Source organism: Ictidomys tridecemlineatus, chromosome 1, assembly GCF_052094955.1.
Source record: "Ictidomys tridecemlineatus isolate mIctTri1 chromosome 1, mIctTri1.hap1, whole genome shotgun sequence".
In the NCBI taxonomy this organism is placed as follows: Eukaryota; Metazoa; Chordata; class Mammalia; order Rodentia; family Sciuridae; genus Ictidomys; species Ictidomys tridecemlineatus.
The window spans coordinates 39307396-39326678 of NC_135477.1; the positions used below are offsets into that span (position 1 = coordinate 39307396).

Genomic DNA, 19283 nt, shown 5'->3' on the forward strand with positions numbered 1-19283 from the left:
CCTCCAGGGCTGGTGACTCAGGATGAATCTATCCTTGAGAGGGCACTGCCACCTTGTGGTATCCGCTAAGCACTGCACTTCCTTGACCTGCCAGGGGAGTATGTATAGGTCTCAGATCTTTGCTTTCCTCCTCTTCTAATTTGACAGGACAGATAGTGACAATATTTACTCTGATTGGGAACATCAGAAGCGAGGCACTTGTGGTGAGAAGGAGAGCAAGCTTGTATTTGAGCAAAATCTCATCACTTTTGTGACAACCAAAATATATAAATGAATTAGGTCAATCTTCTTGCTGTTGAATTTATTTATATATGTGGAAAATTTTCAGAATCTCTTTTACCTTTCAGAAGGAATATAGATATGGCTTAGACAGTATCTGATTTTATTTTATTTTTTGCTACCCAATTAGATGTATAGCCCCTTTCCTCCTAGGGAAAAATGTCCCAGCAAGAAGATGAGGTGTCTTGGGGGATATTAGTCTACTGTATTTATATTTCTTTGATAAAACACTTAAATACATTCTAGAATCAACTACTTAGAACATGAGAAGTTCTTAGGAGTCTAATTTCACACCTTTTAAGTGGGGGTTTGTACAACCCTGCTGGTCTGTGACCTCTGGAACTGGGGCGAACCCCCTGGAACACCAGTGCCACTTGTGCAGAACAACAAGTGACACAGGGTGTTCCAGGGGTTGAAGGGCACTCGCCATGCTCTTGCCTCCCCCCCACCCCCATGGTCATTTGTTTTAAACAATGAGCTTTAACAGAACGTTGCATTAATTTCCTAGCATTGCTATAAGAAAATACAGTAGATGGGGGGGGGCGGTTAAACAACAAAAAAGTATTTTCTCCACAATCTTAGAGGATGAAAGGGTGAGGTGAAGGGGCTGCTGACAAGGTTGATGTCAAGGAGGCTCCCTCCTGGGGTTGCATTCCGCAGCCTTTTCACTGTCTACTTATGAGGTCTTTGGGAAAGGGGGAGGAAGAGAGTTCCCTTCTGTGTCTCTTAAGGACACTCTCCTAGAAGATCAGGGCTCCACCCTCTGACCCCCTTTAACTTTACTCGTTAGAGACCTCAAGACAGCATACAGCTACACTGGGGATCAGGGCTTCCACTGGTGAATTCTGGGGGCATATAAATATTCTAGTCATAACAAACACCTTGTTCACAAAAGACAATTTTGATATTTTAGAACCTTTTGTCCTTGTCGGAGCCCACTGAGACTGGGGAGACAGGATGGGTTAAGAGGGTCCTCAGCTCCCAAAGCCACCCGGCCAGGGGACAACAGGGCCAGAGCTTGGTCACACCAGGAGAGTGCATGTATGTGGCCTTGTTTTTGGTGGGGAAAAGAATTTAGGAAAAAAATTGTTCTTAGAAATAATGGTGGTATTGAAGCCAGCCTGAGCAAAAGCAATATGCAACTCAGTGAGACCCTGTCTTTAAATAGAATACAAAAAGAAAGAAAGAAAGAAAGAAAGAAAGAAAGAAAGAAAGAAAGAAAGAAAGAAAGAAAGAAAGAAAGAAAGAAAAGAAAAGAAATAATGGTGGTATTTACGTTCTCAGGTCAAATCCCAGAATTATTATTATTGTTGTTATTTGTGGTGCTGCGGATTGAATCCAGGGATGCTCTACAACTACAAACCCTTTTTAAATTTTTTATCTTGAGACTGGATCTCACTAAGTTGCCCAAACTAACCTTGACCTCAGCTTCCTCAGCTGACTTCTCCCACTCCCCAAATAGCTGGGATTACAGGTGTGCACAACTGAGCCCTGATCAAAATCTCAAATTTTTTTTTGCACTGTAGATTGAATCCAGGTGTGCTTTACCACTGAGCTACGTCTCCAGCTCTTTTTATTTATTTTAAGACAAGTTCTCACTAAATTGCCAAGGCTGGCCTCAAACTTGGGATCCTCCTGCTTCAGCCTCCTGACTCTCCAGCATTGCAGGCATGTGCCACCATGCCCAGTCAAACCCCAGAAAATTTTAAAAATCCAGAATGGGCCTGAAATGGGCTATGCATTTAAAGTCAGGACAATTCTATTGCGAACCAAGTACACAGTGAAGCTCAGTGTTCATGTTTCATTTATCTGGAAAGAAGGGAAAAAGTTTAGTTTTGAGGTAAAGACTTGCAGAGATTTTGAAAGAAACTTTGGATTATCTTGAAGGCCCTTATTATTATGCCTGATTTCACTTCTTTGGACACAATCGCACCATAATTAATATTTTTTACTTCCTACTCATTTAGCACCTTTTTTTTTTTAAATTTGCAGATGCCATGACAAGGTAGAGAGGGGACGGACGTTTTCCAGAGGTAACTGGCAAGGGTCTTCACAGGGTCTCTTCCTATCGCCCACTGTGTCAGGCTAACAGCAGCTGTTCACTAAATAGGTATTGGATGAATCCATGAACAAGAGCTAAGTGACAGAGACAGGGATAATGGGGTCACATGGATGCTGGTTTACAAATGAGGAAGTGATTGCTGACGGTGGCATTTGCTGGAGCCTGGCTTGCCTGGTTCGGGTAACCCACCTCTTCCTGCGGCCTATTCCACAAGCATTCTGGAGGTCTGTGTATAAGCACTTTCTTTCCGTAGAGCAGGATGGGCTGAGCCAATGGGCCTGGAGTGTGGTGAGGCCTCAGGGGGCGAGTCTGGAACGGCTCCTCAGGGCTCTGGGATGATGCCCTGAGCCCTCAGGTTCTGAAGATGAGGCTCCAGCTCAGCCTCTGTGGCTTTCCTCCTTCCTGACTTCTCGGGACTCAGGTCTCTGTCCTCTTCCTTGTTCTCCTTTCCATGATGTGGCCGCAGCTCTCCTGGGGTGCGGGGACTTGGGGCAAACCCAGTGGTGCCAGTGGCTGATAGTGTGTGTTGGGGGGACCATGCTGGTATGCTCCCTCCAAACCCAATGTGTCTGTGTATAGGGACAGGACACCCTGATAGCAGGTGGCATTAAGGAGACACACGAGTGAAAGGAGGAAAGAGATTTAGGGGTTCCCAAGAAAGGATCCTGAATTGCTTCACAGGAGCCTGAGAGGGAGACAAGAAAGCAAAGGAAATGGCGGTGGGCTTTCTTCAAATCAGATGCACGCAAGTGGCCAGGAAACACTCCACAGAGGGAGTAATGCATTTTTTCTTTATGTTTTTCTGATTGTTGAAGTGATTTATGTTCATTTAAAAAAAAAAAAAAACATTAACAGAGTCTGAGCGCTGTGAACCTGCCCTGGGGGTTGGTAGAATACAGTGGGGCCTGAGGAGGTTTTAGGTCTTTGGAGGCTGTGGCCTAACATCTATCAGGTCCTGGCCAAGTGCCAGCCATGGGCAGGAGACTTTGATTCTGTCCAAGCTCAGCATCTGTGCCAGGGGCCTGCAGGGAGGTGGACATCCGGTGGGACTCAGCCACTTCCTTTGTCCCACTTGCCTCAGAGGGAGCTGAGTTCTGCATGCACAGCAGGGTGGGGTGCTAGAGGTGGCAGGAAGGAGGGCACAGGAGAGGCCCTACATGCAGTGCCTGGTCCACGGAGAACTCAAGATCCCCAAAAATGCTTTGGGACCTGCTCTAGAGGTATCAAGCTTCCCTAAAGTCATTTCATGCCTGAGGTTTGGAGTTGTGGGCAGACTCAGGGCTTTGAAAGTCAAAAGCTTCAGTAGGGCTTTGGTCATCTCCATGGGCTGCTGCTAAGCCCTTCCCATCTCCTCCAATCCAGGCCAGGGTACAGAGAGGCCTCAGCCCACCCTTCCTCTTCCAGCAAGCCCCCAGGGGGGCATGGCTTGAGCTGAAAGTGTCCCTGGCTTCGTCCTGGCCAACCTGCCTTCCTCCCCACTTCTTCTCTGAGCGCAGGTGAGGATTTTGACCTGTTTGGCTCTCTTCCCTTCTCTTGGGGACCCAGGCCTGGCCTTTGAAAAACGCTGACAGTGTCTACTTTAGCTGTGTCTTCAGCATCCTCTTGTCTACACTCCTTCTCTGGAAAGGGTCATCTCACCCTCTTCTCTCATCCATGCTGTGGAGGTTAGCGTCTCCAGAGGTGGAATGAATGGCAGGTCCCCAACAAAGACTGATGGGCTGTGGGAGGTGGGTCAGCATCTCAGGCCCTGGACCCCAGCACTTTCCTGGGAATCTGTTCAGCCAGTGTTAAGTTCAACTCTGGTTTAGATACTGGGAGTTTCCTTTCCTGCCATCCTTCCAGAGCCTAGGACAAAAATGCTTTGGGGATCCTGGAGTGTGCTAGGGACATTTTATCTCCATAGCACCTGGAACAGGGCATGGTGGAAGAATCGGGGCTTTGGAGAGGCTGCCACTTCTCCCCTCCCCACCTGTTTTTGCAAAATCAAAGGATGATCCCCTGTTTTGTGAAAACTTCCTTCCAGTTATGGATATGTGGTTTAATTTGCTGAATGTGCAAAGCTGAGAGGCGATCTTGGTCCACAGGGACCCCGAATGCTGTTCACGTGACCACTCCCATCCCATCCCTGGACACTTATCTATTTGTCCTCCCCATTTGATGGGATGGGGCTTTCTTCTTGCTTCCATGGGGCCTGGGCCACCTGCCCTTCCACCATTAGGCTCCTCATATGGTCCTTCATCGCCCTGCTAATCATCATCATCTTCCTCTAGAGCAATGGGTCCACCCAGGACTGGGCTCTTGCCACACCTTTCCCCTGAAGTGCTAGCTCTGCGGGAGATGCATCCAGACATACATCCAGAGATAAATGGGGACCCCTGTATTCGTGTCACAACCCACAGACACCTGCGCTCTACAGACAACGCATGAGCTGCCACTAACTGGAGAGTCTGTGTACTGGGCAAGGGGAAGAACTGCCCTGAGCTCTGAACCCTGTCATTATGGAGGAAAGGCAAACTGGTGAGGCCTCATCTTCTGACATCTGGAGCTTTACATAAATTATTCAGATTTTAAAATATTGGCAACTAATCCCTATTTTTAAGCAGTATGCAGGCCAAGCCCCATAGATCCAGGAGCTGGCTCTGACTGATGTGTGCTGGTGGCTAACTCCCAGGGAGTACTTGACATGCAGATAATTTTCTGGCTCTATCTGTGCAGACAGGTCACCATTACTGTCATCTCATTTCACCAGCTGAGACACAGATGCAGGGACAGGGTAAGTCACTCGTGGCACATCAGGATTTAAGAAGTAGATTTGAAATGCTGGAAGCCTGAGTCCAGCTCCCATAAGCAAACCTCAGGGGTTTTCTCCTTTCCATGTAAGACTCAGAGTCCCAAAGGGCCTGGTCAAAGCTTATACCAATAGCTGTGTTTTAATGGGCATTTTCTATGAGCGAGGTGAATACATGTTATGTTGTTCCAGCTTCATACCACCCTGCACGGCCATATTTGTATCTTTATGCTAGGGGTCAGGTAACTCATGGGACAGAGAGTGACTTTCTCAAGGTCTCTTAGCCTTGCTGTGGGGGATATGATGACCATCTTTCCATGCAGCTTGGGGTCTCTGTATCCCGGTGTTCAACCTAGGGTCAGGCTCAATGGGGCCATGGGGGTTGGTAGATGAGTGTCTGGGGCTTGGCTTCTGAGGATTCTGGGACAGGCTTTTGGCAGGGTCTCGGTCCAGGGTGTCAGGAATAGGCCTGGGTCTCAGCAGTCCCTCAGAGAGATTCACTGGGCTCTGTCTTGCTTGCTCTTCTGTGGTGACAGGCACTGCCATATTCCCCCGGAGAACATCTCGCCACGCAGGGCATAGTTGATGGCATTGATTGTGGGCATCATTTTGGCAATGAGGGCAGGCACCTGTTGTCACAGAAAAATCCAGGAAACGTGCTTTGAAGCCTCTGCTTCTCCCCCTGGTCCAACTTAGATGCTCTAGTCTCCCCCGCCCCTGCCCCCTGCAACTGCTAATCATTTGTCCTCGGTTTGATTCTGCAGTCTTGGAGCTCTCCCTGACTAGCTGGCAGATGATGCATGATTCATAGAACCCCACAGGAATACACTTCCACTCAAAACCTGAGTGTCACTTTCTGACTATCTGTCCCTATCATCTCAGTCTCCTGTGGCCCAGGAGATGAGCATTACAAACACTCAAAGGGAGTGGCAAAGAGAGAGACTGATACAGAGACCAGAAAGCCAATAGGAGATACGGGTGACACAAAGAAACAAACAAACAAACAAAAAAACAATGGGGTGGGTTCTAGCTTTGGGTCTTGGAAGTGACCTTACCATTCGAAGTTTGGGGGAGAGGGAGCTCACATCCATGATGGCTGCAAATATATACAGGAGGGCATAGGGGCCCCAGCCGAGCAGCAGCAGCCTGACTGGCAGAGTGGTGTTCACCTGGGAAAAATTGTCACGGGAGGTGTCATTTCAGTTAGGGTGGCCACAACTCTGGGTAGGCAGGGAGACCAGGTCTGTACTCAGGGGCTCTGAGCAGCCTGGACCAGGTTTCGGGAAGAAGCTAAGCCTGAAGAGGAACTTGGGACCTGATAGGCCTCTCTGCCATTTAAGGCTGGGTGACCCTAAGCCTGTTGTTTAAGCTTACTTAACCTCAGTTGCCTTGTCTGTAAAATGTCCTAACAATACTCGACTTGCCTGAAGTCAGGCACTGGGGGTCAGGGGAAGATAATAAGCTTCCTTCTAAGTCTCTGCTCTTTAAGAGGAATCCTGGGGCTGGGGATGTAGCTCAGTAGTATATTGCTTGCCTAGCATGCCTGAAGCCCTTGGTTCAATTCACAGCATGGTGGTGGGAGGAATCCTGGGCTCCAATGACTATGTGCATAAGGGTCCCAGGCTGAGCTGCCTTCAAACTTTAAGACCAGAACCAGCTTGCCATCAGCAGCTGTAGCCACCTGGTAATACTGACCTGTCTGTATCAAAGATTTCACAGTATGAGAAACAACCAGAGAACAGGGCTGGTCTGGAAAGTGGGTGATGTTTAAGGACCACCTGGTGGCCACAAAGGGATTATAATAGGATACCACCCATGGCCACAAGGGGGCGCACAAACCAAGATCAAATTTCAGGATGTATTTGCCCTGTCATTGCTTCCTGACATATATTCAGATGCTAAAAATTTGATGCAAAATATCGCTGCCTGTTTTCTCATTGATATGGGTTTTTAACAGAGAAGGCAATTTAAATTGGAAGAGGACACATTTTCTTCAGCGTTAGATTTTGAAAATACGTTGACCAGGAGACATTTCTTTTTCCTCTTGAATTGTCCCTCATTCTGCAGGGGGTGGGGAGGACGGGTGCTTAGGACGGATGGATTCTTCTGGGGAGAAGTTGAGGCTGAAGGAGAAATTGGAACTTCCATAGGAGACCATGTCATCTCCAGAAACCACTTAGCTTAGGCTGAGGTCCCTGGGCCCATGCATGGTGACTACAGCTGATGCTACCAGAGCTGGTGATTTAAAATCAATGGGGAAAATGACAAAGTCACAATGATAGTCTTATCTCTTGGCTTATCAAAACTTCAAGAAATTTGGTGACTTTGCATATTCAGACAGATTGGGGAGAGCAGAGTGGAGGACAGCCTGGGAGGGAGTGGACACGAGAGCCAGAAGTGAGCTTCAAGCCAGGGATTTGGATTCTGGTCCCAGTGCAACCCCCACCCTCCTCCTGTGAGCTCAGAGGTATGTGGATGTCCAGCTAAAATCAATTTTTAGAATCCCTTTCTAATTCACAGGAAAAATAATGAAGTAGCAGATTAAGTCTTAATAAAATTGAGTATTTCTTTTATGACTATAATTGAGTAATTGGGTGGCAGAGCCTAAGACCTGGGTCTGAATCTATCTCGGCTCTTCCTAGGTGTGTGGCTTTGGGTGAGTTGCTTAGCTAACCTCTCTCTGCCTCTAACCTCAATCCAGTCGGTGACATAGGGAGAATAAAGCCTTCCTTTCTCAGAGAGTGGTCACAAAGATGAGCTGACAATGCATATAAAATAGTGCTAATACTTTTTTAAAAAAACCTTGGCTGCTTGTTATGACTCATTTGCTAAATTGTCCAGGTAACAAACTACGAAAAATGAACATTAATGCAGACATTCAGAAATGGCCAGGAGGGTTTATATTGAAGCATCATTTTTCTTGGACAAATGTGCTTGCAGGTGTGACTTTATGTTGTGGGTAACAGCCTGTGACTATGATTAAATTAAACATCTCAAAGCAATTTAAAAGTCACATTTAAAGAGTCTGCAATTTTGTGCTAAGCCTCAAATCCTCTGGAAGAATTGAATGTAACAGCATGGATGGCATCCTGCAGGGAGAGCTGGGCTTGCAGTGGAAGAGGGTCTGGGTAAAGACGAGCCATTCTGGTCTTTGCTCCCCAGGCCTTGGCAATCTGAGCAAGGGGAGGGTGGTTTGGGGCCTTAACAGCTTATTGTTATACAAACTGAATTTTCTCCTGATCATTGCAAACACAGGAAACCCTGGAAACAACCACCACGTCGTGCATATCCCTGAGTATCCCTGAAAAGAACTGAGGGATTTCTGGGCTGGGTCCTTACCTGGAGATGGCCACTCCTTGCCAATTTCTGCTCCATGAGCCGGTAAGATGTGAGGGTGATGAAGAGAGGCACGAAAAAATTGAAAAAGGCCATGGTGAAGAGGAAACTGATGAAGTTTCTACAGGTAGAAGGGTGGAGGAGCGGAAGTCAGCCACCAGGAATGGTCAGCCACCTCTGTACCAGAGAGTCAGAGGTGGGGAACCACTCCCATCAGATAAATGCTCAAGTGCCATCACTGCTGGTCCCAGCTGAACTCTCCTCAGAAGCCAGGGAGCTGAGATGAGGAAGAAGCCTCCTTCAAGTTCAAGTGCTCAGCCCCACTCACCTGGCTGTCCCCCAAGCATGAAGAATGGGACACTTTAGCTTGGGAGATGCCAGTGGACCACGAGGAAGGAACATTCAAGGGGTGTTCTAGGTACAGGGATTTGAAAGGAGCCCGTGAATGACAAAGAGACTGGACACTGTGTCCCTGAGGAGATCAGAGAAGCCCGGGGTCTCAGGTAGTGGTCAGAGGGAGGTGGAAGGGATGACCAGGAACAGGTGGGACTCACTTATTTTTCCTTTCAATGAAGGGAAGACCCTCCCAGGAACACTTTGGAGATGGCCACTAAGGAGGGGTGGGAGGAAGGGCTGCCAGAGGCAGTGGACCCCAGCTGAAGAATACCGGTTCGGCACTCAGGTTCGGCACTCAGCTCCTCAGGTAGATTTCACCTGGGAAGGCTGTCATCAGGTGCAGACACTTTGTGTGTAAAATGTCTCTTGGAAAGCAGGGAATTCAACACAGCTTTGGTGGTAACAAAAAGGGAGAGTGGAGCCATGTGACCAACTCCCTGAGGTAGCCTCTAAAGGCAGCCACATGGATGGGACAGTACTAGAAACAGTATCTGCGGCTCTGGTCCATGATAGTGGGGAGCATTCAGTCTCTCTCTCTCTCTCTCTCTCTCTCTCTCTCTCTCTCTCTCTCTCTCAGGACTGACTTACAGAACACTCAGGGAATTCCTAGAATTGATCTCCATGAACGAGGGTCCCTCCCACTACTGAACTGAGGGAATGGATCCCTCTGGAAATCTATGAAGTCTGAGCCAGAAAAACTGACTGTGCTGAATTTGGCCAAGGGGTGCAGGGCTTCACCCCTGTTCGGATGGATAGAAGCCGAGGACGCACTGTCTGGTGCCCCCTCTCGGGCTCCCCTCCGGGCCCCAGTTTGTACAACATTCCCATCCCTTGGTCCGTCTTCAGGACGGGCTTCCCTCAGTCCCAATGTCAGCCTGTACACGTGGACATCATGTCTGTGGAGTTGAGATTTTTCTGATAAATGTTGGCATTTCCCAATTTGGATTTTTCAGCCGGGACAACCTTGTCACAGGAACTGGAAGCCGACATTCCCAGGGAGGGAAGCCTGGAAGCCGCTCCTCCTGCCTCACCTGTCCCCTCTGGAGTAGTCCAGGGTGCAGCATGTTCCCAGGGGCTCATAGTCATAGTGGCCCCAGCCCAGGAGGGGGAGTGCTGCCCAGAAGGTAGAAGACAGCCACACAAAGAGCACCAGGGGGATGGCCGTGTTCCACGCCAGCTGGCTGCCTGTGTGAGACGGGAGGAAGAGGTGTCGTCGTGAGGAGGAGATAGCTGGACTTCAGGGTCACACAGAACCTTGCTGACTCTCAGTTCTGATTCTAAATAGCTTGGTGCCTCAGGCAAGTTGAGGGTGGGACTGGGGATATAGCTCAGTTGGTAGAGTGCTTTCCCCACATGCACAAGACCCAGGGTTCAATTCCCAGTATCATAAAAAGGAAAAAAATAAATAAATTTTGCTGGACTCGGTGGTGCACACCTATAATCCCAGCGGATCGTGAGTTCAAAACCAGCCTCAGCAAAATCGAGGTTCTAGCAACTCAGTGAGACCCTGTGTCTAAATAAAATACAAAATAGGGCTGGGGATGTGGCTCAGTGGTCCAGTGCCCCTGAGTTCAATCCCCAGTACCTCCCCCTCAAAAAAAAGTCTTCTCTGAACCTCAGTTTTCTCCTCCACAATGGGAATGATAATTCCTCTGAGGATCCTTATGAAGAACAAAAGAGACACTGGATGGTGAAAGTCTCCCTGTAGACAATTGGTACCATCTCCTTCAGAGAACAGAGAGAAGCAGGGAGTAGGGAAGGAACAGAGGTGTTTCTCAGAGCCCAGGTTAGGAATGAACCATGGGCAGTGGTTCAGGTGGGAGCAGTGGAGGGAAGACGTGGAAGTCTGGATTCTCCACCGTCCTCAGCTCTTGCTCAGAAGCAGCTGGTCTCTGCTTCTAGGAAACTCTCTGAGAACTTCTGACTCAGAGCCTGGGGTTCCATCTCAGGGCCATTCGCAGAGGCCAGGTCCCAACAGCATCTGTGGCTCTGGTCCAGCCCCACTGACCAGATGTCCTACTGTTCCCTCCACATAGGCTCCATTCCTTCCCCTGGACCTGGCTCAGACTGCCTTTCCTGAGCCCCTCCTCTGTTGGGGGTTTATTGGTCCTGCTTCTTTGTAGACAAGAATCCAGATGGGGTCTGGTCCATGAGAAGAGCCTATCTGCCACCTCCCACAGCCGACACGTTGTTTTTACAGATATGGCCCCAGATGGAGTTGGCTTGGATGTACTCCCTGGCTATGGACTGAGTGTTTGTGTCCCCCACTCCCACTTCATGTGCTGAAGCCCTAGTCCCCCGTGTGACGGCACTGAAGGTAGGGAGGGCCTTTGGGAAGTAATGAGTCATGAGGGTGGAGTCCCAATGGAAAGATTGGTGTCCTTATAAGAAGGGGACAGGAGAGAGATGATCTTGCTTTCCTCCCTGTGAGTATGTAGCAAGAAGGCGACCCTCTATAAATCCAGAAGGGGGACTTCACCAGAGCCTGGCATGCTGACACTCTGACCTTGAACTTTCAGGCTCCAGAACTCTGAGAAATAAGTCTCTGTTGTTAGAGCCACCCATTGTGGTAGGTTTTGTTGCAGCAGCCCAGGCTGACTAAGACACCCACCACCCCAAGTGGGGGCACAGTGGTCAATGTCCATGTGGACCCACGTGTGGCAACAAGATCTTCAGCATCAGAAACAGATGCTCCGTGACATGGTGCAGGTGAGTTTCAGACCTCCTCCATCCCCCTCTCCCGTCTTCACCCTGCTGTCGCAGGACAGAAAGGGCTCTGAACTGAGGTCTGTACAGGAAGGAGGCAGAGAAGCCTATTCCAATCTGAGAAGGAAGTGTGTATGTGTGTGCCTGAGAGAAGGGTGGGGTGAGGGTGGGGATGGTTCAAGGGACTTTTGGGGAAAGTGCTGGGGTGTAAGTAGTGGTAGAGGTGCCTCATGGCCAAGCAGGCAGGAGAGGTTAACTTACTGCCATGGAAAACCATAAGGACAAAGGCAGTGTTTGGATCTGGAGAAAGACATGTGATAGGGGACACCCACGAGGGTTGGTGACATTGCTGCCAGGTGTGTGTCTGCCACAAGGGGAAGATCTGAAAATTCCAAAGGGGCCATGCTCAGGGACCAAGGCTGTGCTGGCCGCCGTGGACCTCACAGGGGGCCTCCATGCTGGGCAGATCTATAGCTCAGGACTTGGAGCTAGGCTAACAAAGGAAGCAGGTTCCTATGGATGCATCTGGTCCACACTCAATTCTAGCTCTTGTCTACTATTGTTTGACACTTAGCAAGCTGCTTAACTTCTCTGTGCCTCTGTTTCTTAGGCTGCAAGCTGGAGGGTTAGCTGATATACAGCTTCTCAAAGGGTGTTTTTATACCTCTGGCAGTGAAAGATTTTTTTATTCTAATGTTTGTTAAAACTATAAGAACATTAAACTTGTGATTTCACAGATATTGTTTAGAATAAGACTAAGTGGGTTTTTAAAAGTTTAAGAGTAGGGTTTGTTGATGCACATTTGTAATCCCAGCTGCTCAGGAGGTGGAGGAAGGAGGATTGCAAGTTGGAGGCCAGCCGGGGCAATTTAGTGAGACTCTGTCCATAAAAAAAAAAAAAAAAAAAATTAAAAGAGCTGGGTGTTAAAATGCCCCTGAGTCAATCCTTTGTGAGAAAGAAAGAAAGGGAGGAAGGAAGGAAGGAAGGAAGGAAGGAAGGAAGGAAGGAAGGAGTAAATAAATTAAGAGTTATGTGAAATGTTTGTTTGAAAAAAATATCAGATAAAATCAGAACAGATGAACAGGTGGCACACTGCAATGGCTAATTATGATGATGGCATTGGACAATGCAACTTGGGAAATCTAGAACTGGAACTAGTCTTCATGAAACTTTGGCATGGCAGAGGCCCCATGGAAGAGTGAGTTTCTAGGTCACATGCCCAGCTACACGCACACACACACACACACACACACACACACACACACACATGCACACTCATGCACTCTTTCTCTCTCTTCACCTCCCTCTACCTCTAACACTGCCCAACTGCAAGGACGTTTTGTGTATCCATGATCTCATCTGATTTTCAAAATAAAACTGTGAGATTAGTTATTAAAATTATCTTGTAGAGGAGAAGACTAAGGTTCAGAGAGGATCCCTGACTTGCCTTAGGCTGCAGCAAAGGCAGAGGCAATCTTTCCAACACATGCCTCAAAACAGGTCTATTGCACACTCTCCCACCCTCCCTCTTTCGCTGAAATGCTTGTTCACATGTTATGCACGGTACACCCCCACCCACCCACACTCTCTGCGCTGGGAAACACATCACTAAGTTCCTGGGCGAATTTAGTTCTATTCACCCCTCCCTGCTTCTTATCCTCCCGCACTGCAGATAGTCCGTTGACATACGGGTGCAGTAGTGGTGGTAGCGCCCCCAGGCGATGGCTGCGCTGCCGCAGATGCTGGACAACGCTGTCACAAAGCCCTGGAAGCCGTGAGCCTGGCAGCCATCGGAGCCATAGGGCCAGCGCCTGTGGGAGACACACAACACAAGTTACTCCGCCCCTCCATCTCTCCTACCCCCATGTCTGCCTGGCTTGGAAGATTCCTGAATGTTAGTCCTACTCCTCCAAAGAGGGCCTTATTATCCTTGTTTATTCTGGGAAGGTACTGGGGTCTTTGGGCTTAAGAATCCCGGTGGAAGAGGTGGAGCTCTATGCAAACTGCGACTTTTCCTGCACCGCGATTAGACCAGAAGATCTTTCTGCGTGATCACACGGCTCCACCATAGGAGAACTCAAGCCCTTTTTTCCATAAGCGGGGAACTGAGGCATGGGAGGAAAAGATACTGAGCCACGGTCCACAGTGAAGGCAAAGGCAGAGCTTGGATCTCGGGCCTCCCTATCCTCTGCCCCATGGATAAGCAAAGGAAGAAACATCAGTGCTTTGTAGGAGGAGAGATCATTACCAATTCAGATCCCACAAACTGGTCAGCCCTGAGTATTCATACCGAGGTGGGTTCAGCCTCCCTTCATAGTGCCCCAAAACCTGACAGAATGTTCCCTTTGCTTAACAAAACAATCTTACAAACACATCTTCTGAAGTTACGCAGGACCCAGGTTTGCACATGTGGTTGTATTGGACACTAGTCAAAATCCTGTTTGCTTTCACAAACAATTATTTAGGGCTTCCTAGGTGGCAAGCATTGTTTAAAGTTGTTTGAAAATAATTAAAGTCAATACTTCTAACCACCCATATGAATCCCTTTGGATGAGTTTGAATAACCCCTGTGTTCCACAAATTAGCTGCGGCTCTGCAGGGATAATCTGGAATTTGGATTTAGCTGAGTTCACCCTGCCCACCCTCTGCCCTTGGGTTAGTTTTCTATAGGTAAGAAAAAAAGGTTCTGGCCTCCCAATACCCCTAAGTCAGGCCCTAAGCAGGGCCCCAGAGCCAGTGGAGTGCAGAGGGGCCTGGTACCGGAGGAGGCTGGATATGGCTGCAATGAGGGCATTCAGGCTGATTCCACTGTCCGCCACGGCCAAACTCAGCAGCAGCAGGTGGTTGGGAGTCCGCAGCTCCGGGGTCTTGCAGAAAGAGAAGATGGTCAGGCCATTGAGGCTGAGACCAGAGAGAGCTGAAAGGAAGGGCAGGGGCTGGCATCTGGGCTAGAGAGGCCCACCTTGGGTCAGAACCAGGGTCCAGAGGTGGATGGACCTTCAGCAACTTTCCCCCTTTATGCTCAGCAGTTCTCTCGGTGCAGTTCATCAAATTCTCCTGAGGCAGACTGACCCTCAAACACTGAAAGCCATAAGTCTCATGCCCTCCCCTCTACCAACATAACCCCATGGGAAGACAGATAAAGAAGATGGTCCAGTAGAGCACGGTTCCTGCTAGAACCTTCACAACCTCCGACAAGCACTGAGCACCTAGAAGGTGCCAGGCACCCGGATAAGCATGTCATTCAGACTTCTCTTGCGTACTCTCCTATCCACTTACGGTTAAGAAATAGCCTTAGAGATGCTAGCTATCATCCCTCAGTACACAGTTAGCTAGGACTCCAACTTGAGTCTTTCAGATTCCAAAATGCCTCCCCCAAGGTCGGTGGAGCAACATCAGGGAGAATCTTGGAGAGGAGGAGCTGACGTTAGAGCCGGGAGCTGCACCCAGAACATTAGTCAGTGAGGTGAACTTGAGGTGTTTTCTGAGAGCAGAGAGATCTGGCCTTGAATGGCAGCTTGTCTACTTCCTTGCTATCCCTTGAAATTTCTAAACCTCACCTTCTTCCCCTGTCCACATCGAGGAACAGAGAAAGATCCTGACTTGAAAACTGTGGGAGCATTTACCCAAAGGATGGTGCATGAAAGAACATTCCAGAATGAGGGAGCAGCACATGCAAAGACATAAAGGGTAAAATTTGCAAGCATGTTTGAGGTCATAGAGGAAGGCTAGAATGTAGCATTCCTAGAAAAAAAGGGAAATGAAATGGGGCCACCAGACAATAGTATTCAGAGTCTCTAGGACCAGTTTTATGTCACTTCCTCTCCACTGTCACTTCTCACTGGGTGAGAAAATGTGCTGCTTGCCTCTCTGGATGTGCTTTGAACATGGACTGTATACCCTGTCAGCCTAGTTCTAGGGTGAATACAATCTCTAGCTCTGGCCCCACTGAGTATTTTAAGGATTCTGAGTGAAGGTAGGCTTCCGAAGGACCCAGGTGGTCCCTATGTGGGACATACCGAGGGCTGTGGGAGGAGACATGGTAGAAGGAATGGTGGGCAGAAGTGGACAGAAGTTAATGAACTCCCTGGTGCCTTCCCTGGGTTTCTGTCTAGACAAACATTTCATACTTTGACCCCATTTAACCTTCACAACCACCCATTTGGAATGTCAAGGCACTGAGAGTCAGAGAGCTGAAGTGACTTGGTACCAGTGACATAGACAGCAGGTGGCGGAGCTATCTGTCTCAGAGTCTTCTTGGAGGCTAATCTTTCATGGGATTCTTAGCAGGATTTCCAGGGACTGGATTAAATTTTCTCCTGCCTGGAAGGACATAAAGTCTGAAGGTTGGTTCTTGGTCATCTCTGGGTATATATACACCCCTGACACTGCTGCAAAGTCTGTCCCTTCCTGATCCCTACCTGGCTTTTTCTCTTGACTCCTCGCTGGTGCTCTGCATTCTACAGGGAAGCCACCAGGAGACCTTGTAGGTCTAGGCACATAGGAATAAGCAATCAGGATGACATGACAACTCAGTTAGGTTAGGGGAACTCTTCGTGCCAGCACCATAGCTGTGACTGGGTTTTGAGATCCTGCTGGGCCCCTGCTCCACCCCAGGTCCTGCCTGGCTCACCTTCCACCAGCAGCACCGTCCCCACAGCCAGCACCTCCAGTTCCCCGAAGCCTGCGGGCAGGGCTGCAGTCTCTGCCATCCTTGCTCTTTTTCTGGCTCCCCAAAGCCATGCCCCTCCCTTTTAAAGGACCGTTCCCCGTGCTGGCACATGCAGGTTATTATGCTAGACCTTGAACTCCTTCTTTCTGCCTCCCCTGTCTAATTCGTCTAATTCGTCCTCTTGGCCCAAGCAAAAGAAAACCATTCACCAGCTGGACAGTGCAGCCTTTGTGAAGCCAGAATGGGGCCCTGTCTCATTCATTTCAGCCCTGCTGGGCAGGATTAAGGTCTGGGAATCCAAATGGTGTATGGCTGAGAGCTGAATTGGAAAGAAGTTGCATAATCAAGGGAGGGGAGTGGAAGGAGGGATTGGAGCCGCAGCTGTTCCTGAGAATCGGATAGGAGCCAGGCTTTTCTGTGTTCATCATTGCTGACAATCTGAGTTCCTGTGTGTTTGTATGTGTGCATGCATGCGTGTATGTCCACAGGATCACGTGCCTGTAGAAAGGTTGAGGTTTGAAAGTCACCTGCTATTATAGAAAGAACCTCTTTTGGGACTGGAGCCTGGGTTCTGGCTCTGAATCTTCTGCTAGTTGTATTCCCTGAAGTGGGACCAATAGTGTCTTCTCAATTTCCTCCTTTGCAGTGTAAGCATCTTTTGTCCATGGCCTGTCCTAATTCCTTAGTAGAAGAGCACATCATAGATGTAGATTTCAGGGTTGCATTTCTTGTCATACAGTCTTTGAGCTACAAAAGCACAAAAAAAACCTAGCAGGTCTCTGGTTTGGAATGATGAGCTGCTGTCTTTTTGTAAGTGCTCCCATGACTCACTGAGAGATTGGGCTTCTAACAAATGAGGTTCTTAGTACAAGTTATGTAATAGCTCATGGTGACATTTACATCAGGAAACATCAATCTAGTGCAACCTAACTCATTTTCAGATAATAGTAATACAGCTAATGTTTATTGAGGTCAGCCACCATAGTAAAGAATCTTCTGATGATTCCTTAAAAAAAAAAAAAAAACTTTCCATGAATTCAATACTATTATCTTTTCCATTTCAGATGAGGGAACTGAAGCCAACAGCAGTTAATAATCAGCCGGAGGTCATGCTGTGATTTGAGAATGAAACTGGAACAAAAGCCCGATCTCCTATTCATGTAGTTCGGGGACTTTTCATTGATATCATCTGATTTCCTTTGGCCACACAACTCATCTTGTCCTGAGAATGTCCATGTCCTAGACTTTTCCTTTCATGATTCCCCACTGCTGTCTGAGTCTTATCACCCCTCAAGGCTGAGCTCGAGGTCACGTCCTCTAGAGTCTTCCCTGCTCTGTCTAAACTTCTTGCTTTTCAACCCTTATGTCCCTCTTCTTTCTATATCTGCAAGATCTCAAGTAACTTCATGAGAGAAAATAAAGAAGCATGAGGCTGGGGATAATGGATAGAGTTCTGCCAGATAAGAGACGGAAGGAAGGCATCCCAGACACAAAAAGGGAAGGACGGAGAAGAAACAATAGGCGGGGCTGGTCTTTTGGTCTGGGGAGGACCCAGGTAGGGCATGCTGACCAAAGAGCAAAAAAACCCTCATGTTTGGAGTCAAACATGAGGAATGAGTGAATGAATCACCAATGTATCTACTACTTGGAATCACCCATGGCTTGGTCCCCATTGGCATCTTAAATAGATTTGTTAAGATGAAGTTAGGGGAAGGGAAAACAGATAAAAGAGAATGTGCGTTCTCCAAAAACTCTGTGAGATGCTGTTCTGGGCCCCTCCTGAGAGTATGGTGCTTTGAGTAGAGGGGAGAGATCTTTCCTCTTATCTCTTGCCTTTGGCATGGGTGGTAATGTCCAGGAGAGCCCAGCTAAGCTGACAATGTTCTGAGCATCCATTGGGCTCTCATGGGAAGCAGCTATTTGCCCAACAGTCTGCCACAGTTCCTGAGGCCGTGGAAGACATCTGAGGTCTTCCTAAAATATTGGTCTTTCCAGCTCCTTCTTGAACAGGTGCCAGAAAAACTTCATATTTACTACGTGTGAGAGAACTTTTGTAACCCAGGAAATTTTGTTAACTGGGGAACTTGGATTGTTGAATTTGGGTGGATTAACTTGACTTACTTTTGTCTGTTGTGAACACAGAAACCAAGAGAGATGATGTATCTCACCCAAAGTCACGGCCTTTAAATGGAAGAGTTAGGATTTGAACCTGGAGAGCCTTGTCCCTGAGCTCCATCCAGCTCTTTTTAATGCCTCATCACCTCCAGGGAGGCCAGAGTTCTCTGTCCATCTTCCCTGAGCTCATGTACCTCGGGGAGGTCTGTGTTACCCACAGCCTGGTTGGCATAGGGAACTTTACAGGTGACCAACCTCGTAGTTGCTTGCTTCTGGCAGCTGCTCACCTGCCTTGCCTTGCTGTGCCCCCACCTGTCTGGGCGGGTGCTATAGAAAGGATTCTCCTCCCCCACCCTCAGATCTGAGCGATTCAGGAAGCAGTAAGCTCCTGAGCGCTCTGGCTGGGGCCCCCTCCCTAATCCCCGGACTGTCTGTGTTTATCCGATGGCCTGGGGTTGGGAGGAGAGGATGAGCAAGTGGGAAGCTGCTGGGCTGGCTGGCCCCTGGCCGGCCTCCTCAGAGAGGAGCCAGGAGTCATGTGGGTGGCAGTGGGCATGCTCTGGATCCTGGCCCTTGGGGGGTCCCACCAGGCCCGGGGCTCTTGTCCCTCTCAGTGCACCTGCAGCCTCCACATCCTGGGTGATGGCAGCAAGGCCAGGTACGGCACCAGGGGTACGGGATGGTGGCTCGCCCTCATAACTTTACCAGTTAGACTGGGTGGGGAGGGGTTGGATACCAGCAGCTGTCCCCTTGCTTGACAGTCTCACACATCCCCACCTGAGGCCCCTGGATAATCATGGGTATGCAGGATGCGGGGTTTTCAAATCATGACTAGGTGAGACCCCCATGTCCCTGGCCCCTGAAACCCAGGAGTCCTATGAGGGTGGTCTGCAATGTATTTTCTTCCAGTAAGTAGGGGGTTTGCTCTG

At 48.8% G+C, this 19283-nt stretch overlaps 2 protein-coding genes across 7 annotated transcripts in view; one reads left to right on the plus strand and one right to left on the minus strand.

The window, feature by feature from the left end:
* Positions 1-19283, plus strand: part of Lrit1 (leucine rich repeat, Ig-like and transmembrane domains 1) — a 76739-nt gene that overhangs the window by 47706 nt on the left and 9750 nt on the right. The window contains exon 1 of one of the 4 annotated variants that reach the window (XM_078038910.1): positions 10021-11570. The exons of 1 other annotated variant lie outside the window; for it this stretch is intronic. Coding sequence is in view for 2 of the 3 variants with exons in the window: in XM_005340084.4 (XP_005340141.2) it covers positions 18891-19012 (122 nt within the window). In the remaining variant the exon portion in view is untranslated. Of the gene's footprint in view, positions 1-10020; positions 11571-18762; positions 19013-19039; positions 19190-19283 lie in introns of those variants that run through there. 2 more of the 4 variants (XM_005340084.4, XM_078038909.1) reach the window with 2 other exon arrangements.
* Rgr (retinal G protein coupled receptor) lies at positions 5246-16365 on the minus strand. Of its 3 annotated transcripts, none has more exons than XM_078038953.1 (7): positions 16201-16365; positions 14328-14434; positions 13257-13378; positions 9893-10046; positions 8469-8586; positions 6185-6298; positions 5246-5758 (listed from the first exon to the last, which is right to left on the minus strand). In XM_078038953.1, exons 1-7 carry the CDS (start codon positions 16348-16350, stop codon positions 5627-5629), a joined length of 897 nt encoding a protein of 298 aa, XP_077895079.1. In that variant the 5' UTR covers positions 16351-16365; the 3' UTR covers positions 5246-5626. The 3 variants fall into 3 exon arrangements, with proteins under 3 accessions (XP_077895079.1, XP_005340142.1, XP_021575662.2); XM_005340085.4 differs by having other exon boundaries at positions 14328-14484; positions 16201-16325; XM_021719987.3 differs by lacking the exon at positions 14328-14434 and having other exon boundaries at positions 16201-16325.

Bases quoted from the DNA above. Each gene is read 5' to 3' on its own strand.
- Rgr (XM_078038953.1), bottom strand. From the start codon at position 16,350: ATGTGCCAGCACGGGGAACGGTCCTTTAAAAGGGAGGGGCATGGCTTT. The intron at 6,299-8,468 runs GTAAGGACCCAG...AATTTTTCCCAG, and splicing joins CAAGGAGTGGCCATCTCCAG to GTGAACACCACTCTGCCAGT. The intron at 5,759-6,184 runs GTAAGGTCACTT...CTGTGACAACAG, and splicing joins TCTCCCCCAAACTTCGAATG to GTGCCTGCCCTCATTGCCAA.